At 34.1% G+C, this 5585-nt stretch overlaps 1 protein-coding gene across 1 annotated transcript; it reads left to right on the forward strand.

Annotated features, from left to right (window-relative positions):
• The first annotated feature begins 2964 nt into the window (after window positions 1-2964).
• Window positions 2965-3894, forward strand: LOC125281518 (olfactory receptor 5K1-like). Its single transcript, XM_048215227.1, has one exon. It carries the CDS (start codon window positions 2965-2967, stop codon window positions 3892-3894), a length of 930 nt encoding a protein of 309 aa, XP_048071184.1.
• The last annotated feature ends 1691 nt before the right edge of the window (window positions 3895-5585 follow it).

Genomic DNA, 5585 nt, shown 5'->3' on the forward strand with positions numbered 1-5585 from the left:
TATTTATATGATTAGTGGAGTGAAGGGGGAAAACAGGGTAAGAAAGATCAAGGAATTGGGGTGAACCGAAAAGAACAGAGAACAACTCAGTAAATCGTAGGTGGGGATCAAAGGTAACAACAAAGTTTCCATGAGTGCTTTGCAATACATGGGAACAAATTCAATTCAGAGTGAAGGAGTTGATGAGCCTAGCCAACCCTACCACACCTTTTGGTCTCTTCTCTAAGTGCTAATCATCTTTCATAAACCATATTAATCTCTCCAGTAACTGTCCAAACCAACCTGAGACTCTCTTCTGCTCATTTTACATTTTATGCACAGGATAATGAACAGAATTGTAAAAATGATGTCAGTTACCTAAGAATCAGCAAGATGATCATTAAATGACCTTAGTGACTTTAGTGAAGGTCATTTACTTTATCCTCATTGTCTCACAGGTCATCTTTAATTATGTCACATAGTTAATATGTTTTGGGAACCGACTGTCCCCATAGAAATATACTGATGTCATTGTAGGGAAGTCCCATAAGCATTTGATGGAAAACTTTAACTCTGCATTGTAAGGAATATAATTATTCACGCTGACCTATTAGTAGTCTCCTGGACTTTCATTCTTTTAATCCCAAATGTTTTTGAGACCAAAATTTATATTCTGAAATTCTATGAGACTTAACACCATTAAAAAAAAAAAAAGCACTGTGATGTTATAAGACTCTTCCCAGAGTATTCACGTAAAGGAAGTATTCAAATTTATTTTTATTTTTACTATGATCACTCATAAATATCTATTTATCTGAATTACTTAGCATTTTTTCATTGTTCTCAGATTTCAATTTTTCACTTTTCTAGCTCTTTTCACAGTTGAAGACTATGAAAAATTAGCGTGAGATTGAAACTCAGTTCATGCTGACCTTTTCTGATGATAAGGTAAATTTTCAAAATATACAGGTAAGAATGCAGCTTAACTCTGTTAAATCATTCAGGCAAGTACATTGAACGTTATTTCTAACATAGCTGAATAATTAAATGTCATATTTAATATTTTAAAACAAGAAAATAAAACGTTCAGCCTGTGCCTATATTGTGATGTTTTGATTATGGAAAAATAAACCCACTTACACCATAAAATTTACATAATTAGACACATTGGACAATATATCCTAATGGATCACTAAGTAATGATAGAAGATAGCCTTTGAGGGAAAACAAAATTTGTTCTCAAAAATCATATTTTTTTTAAAGATTTCTTTAAATTTATTCATTTGAAAGAGAGAGAGTGAGAGAAAGAGACACAGAGAGAGCACAAAAAGGAGAGAGGAAGAAGGAGAGGGAGAAGCAGACTCACAGAGAGCTGGGACCCAAACATGGGGCTCAATCCCAGGATCTGGAGAATCATGACCTAAGCCAAAGGCAGACTTTTAAACATCTGAGCCACCCAGGTACCCCATCACAAAAATCATAATAAGAGTTAAGATTTTTCTCTTTTTTCTGGGGCGCCTGGGTGGCTTAGTTGTTAAGCGTCTGCCTTTGGCTCAGGGCGTGATCCTGGCGTTCTGGGATCAAGCCCCACATCAGGATCCTACGCTAGGAGCCTGCTTCTTCCTCTCCTGTTCCCCCTGCTTGTGTTCCCTCTCTCACTGGCTATATCTCTATCTGTCAAATAAATAGATAAAATCTTTAAAAAATTTTTTTTCTTTTTCTAAGTGTTATAAAACTAAACAATACAGGCAAGCTTAGTTTTATTAGCTTTTAGACTACTGTGATAAACTTCAGAACATCTTATATAAATGTCTTAGGAAACAGGACAGAAGTAGATGGGTCAATTCAGTTAAGAGAATGATACATAATTCTTTTAATGATAAATTTTGAAGAATTTCCTTTTTAGGCGCATCTTCAAAATTAGCAGTCTCAATTTGCAGAAACGAAGCGGTCACTAAGTATCAGGGGTAGTATATCGACAACAAGTTCACCTAGCTCAGGTCTTTGAAGCTAGGACAGAATCAATACTTTTTTTTCCCCTCTACAGCATTAAACAACTCTTATAAGAACTATAAGTCATAGCTAAAGTCAAATGTCTGCAATTCTAATAAGGAAACTGCATGCATATATATATATATATAAAGCCATGTAGATTATACAGAAGTAATTCTAGATTGTGCTGGGTATATAGGATATGCTTGAGGAGGCAGAAAGTGAAAATCACTGTGGTCTGGGGCATTTAGTTAAAACTTTCTTAAGTAGCATTATATGTAAACTATGCTTTACATAAAGAGGAGAGGATTTAGAAATCTGGGCAAACCAACAGGAATAATGACATGGACAAAATCAGTTTATACAAAAGGATCTAATACCAGGAAAAGGGATAAGAGAAGTGGTTATATATATAGATATTTATTTCCTTGGATATCCAAACTAATTTTCTTTAAACATGAAAGTCTTATTAATCCTTCAAGATCTTCATACAATTTGTAAGATGTAAATTTAACATATCTCTTGTATGCTGTTTTCAAGCATTCACTCGACTGGGACAGTATATGAAAGCATTTTGTTCAGTTAAAAAAATGTGTATATATGAAAATTGATTATAAATTTATTTTATGGATCTTTAAACCAAAAACTGATGCTGAAATTTTTTGTCAACAATGAACCAAATATGGCTATGCTAGATTTGTACACTATTCATGCATAAATTCATAAAGACCAACCTTTCCCACTGTAAGCATTCTTCTTGGAATTATAAAAATATTCACGGGAATGCTGATTTTCAGAGTTGAGGTTATAAAGCTGACATTTTAGAGGAATGAATATCTCCTAGAGGTTTGTGTGCCTGTATCCAGAGATAGTAAGGGAAGTTTGAAGAAGTTCCTCTCTTTGTTGTAAAAAGAAAAATTTGGAAGGAAAATTATACACACTAAATCAGAATCTTGTCTCTCCAGAATTGCTATATCAAAAGAGAAAGTGGATATGACTGAGGGTAACTACTCCTTGACAACTGAATTTATCCTCATAGGATTTACAGATCACCCAGAGTTGAAGAGCCTTCTGTTTGCGGTGTTTCTTACTATCTATGTGACCACCATGGTGGGGAATCTTGGCCTGGTGGCACTGATTTTTATGGAGCGTCGTCTTCACACACCAATGTACATCTTTCTGGGCAACCTGGCTTTGATGGATTCTTGTTGTTCCTGTGCCATTACACCAAAGATGTTAGGGAACTTCTTTTCTAAGGACAGAAGGATTTCCCTTTATGAATGTATGGCACAGTTTTATTTTCTCTGCCTTGCTGAAACTGCAGACTGCTTTCTTTTGGCAGCAATGGCCTATGATCGCTATGTGGCCATATGCAGCCCACTGCAGTACCACACCATGATGTCAAAGAAACTCTGCATTCAGATGACCACAGGGGCCTACATAGCTGGAAACCTGCATTCCATGATTCATATAGGGTTTCTCTTTAGGTTAACTTTCTGTGGGTCAAATCAAATTAATCACTTCTTTTGTGATGTTCTTCCATTATACAGACTCTCCTGTGTTGACCCTTATATCAATGAATTGATGATATTTATCTTCTCAGGTTCAGTTCAAGTCTTCTCTATTATCATAGTCCTAATCTCTTATCTCTGCATCCTTTTCATGATTTTCGAAATGAAATCCAAAGAGGGAAGAGGCAAAGCCTTATCTACTTGTGCATCTCACTTTCTCTCTGTCTCAATATTCTATGGTTCTCTTCTCTTTGTGTACGTTCGACCACATTCAGGTAAAGAAGACGGTAAAGATTTACCTGTTGCTGTTTTTTATACTCTAGTAATCCCTTTATTAAACCCTTTAATTTATAGTCTAAGAAATAAGGAAGTAATAAATGCTATGAAAAAAAATATAAAGAAAATTTTATAACATTCTAAAAAAAAATCATCCCCTGTGGGATATTAACTTAAATTTGATAAATTGTTTTTCAAAATCATGGAATATTGAGAAAGTAGAAAATGACCACTTTGTACATAAAACATTCCATTACTAAAACATGATAGTATAGGAGTCAAATAAATAAGGTCAGCAAGGATACATTCTGCTACAAAGTATTCCCAAATCTAAGCTACTAGCTCCCAGCAAGAACGAACTAAATAATTTTTCTTGAGGTCACAAACTGTGTCACAAAGAGATTAGCTAAACTATTAACTAATTGTTTCAAAGTTTAATGAGTTACTATTTTCAGCAAATACAACAAACACTAGGAATAGAAGTCAGTATATATAAAGATCACCTCCATTTAATATTGTTGACAAATTTCTGGAATTCCAAAGCATAATCTTACAACCTCCGGCATATTCCAGGAAGAATTAATCCCTTCTTAAACAACATCATCTGCCAGGAGTAAACAGTATATATTTGATTTTTAATTTTTTTTGAGTTTATACAAGATAGTATAGTTGAACATTAATTAACAGAGAATATGTATTCTCAAATCAAAAATATTTTCAACCTTAAAAGGGGAAATTTTGGTATATACCTTTTACTACATCTAAAAAATATTAAAAACAAGAAAAGAATAAAATAAAAAATGTGTAATAAAAAAGGACTATCTTCACCTGTAATGTTAGTCAATTTTACTATCACATTCTCTGAAATAGAGCATCTGTTTACTGGTGATTTATCAATCAGTAGTTGAAAGAGATGTTATTTATACTGACATCAATGGATTTGAATATTTTCATATAGTTTGATTAGGTGTCCGTCAAAAATGAAGTGCAAACCCGAATACATTAAACTAAATGGGGGGGTCTTTCTCTCTGATATTACTTATCTTGTTTGTTACTAGGAATTCCACCAACCTGTACTGACTCCAGTGTAAATTACTGATACGTTCACAGCATTAACAAAAAGTTGGAGATGCTGTAAAGCATAAATGAGGCACAAAATAATGAAAATTCTAAATGCCTAAACAAAAAATATTTATTGATCACTTACATATGCAAAAATGAAAGAAAAAAATAGTTTACTGAGAACATGTTATCTGCAAGGCACAAAGCTAGACATTTCATATATATTACCTACCAACTGGTCAGACATGATTTTTCATGCATTTTCACAGTAAAGAAATCATCCTTTGAAACGTTGAGAGGATTGCTCAGGTTCATCCAGGTGATTCAGATTGAGCTAGTATTTGTATCAATGCTACTTGGGAGTTCAGAAAATGGAGAGCCTTGTCACCTGGGATATTTAGTCCTTATGTAGCTTCAGAAGTAAGCTGTGCCTTAAATATGATTTTTAAAATTGATGTTCAGAGGAAAAAAGGAATGAGTATGACCACAGTCAATGTGTATGGAAATAAGTGTGACACTGGGAACTGAGGTGAAGGAGGTGAACCATGGACAGAGTCAGAAAGCTGACAAAACTGTTGTTAAGAGCTGTTGCCAAATATGGAAAATAAGGGTGAAAGGGGTTCAAGTTACTGAGAATCTTAAATGACACCCTAAGGAATCTGAATTTATATCAGAGACATCAGACACCGAATTCTTCCTAGAACCAGGTAATATGATTGTATTTTTCAGAAAACTCATCTGGCAATTGATAGGAATGAAGCTGGA

Source organism: Ursus arctos, unplaced genomic scaffold, assembly GCF_023065955.2.
Source record: "Ursus arctos isolate Adak ecotype North America unplaced genomic scaffold, UrsArc2.0 scaffold_96, whole genome shotgun sequence".
NCBI classification, from domain to species: domain Eukaryota; kingdom Metazoa; phylum Chordata; class Mammalia; order Carnivora; family Ursidae; genus Ursus; species Ursus arctos.

Bases quoted from the DNA above. Each gene is read 5' to 3' on its own strand.
- LOC125281518 (XM_048215227.1), top strand. From the start codon at position 2,965: ATGACTGAGGGTAACTACTCCTTGACAACTGAATTTATCCTCATAGGA.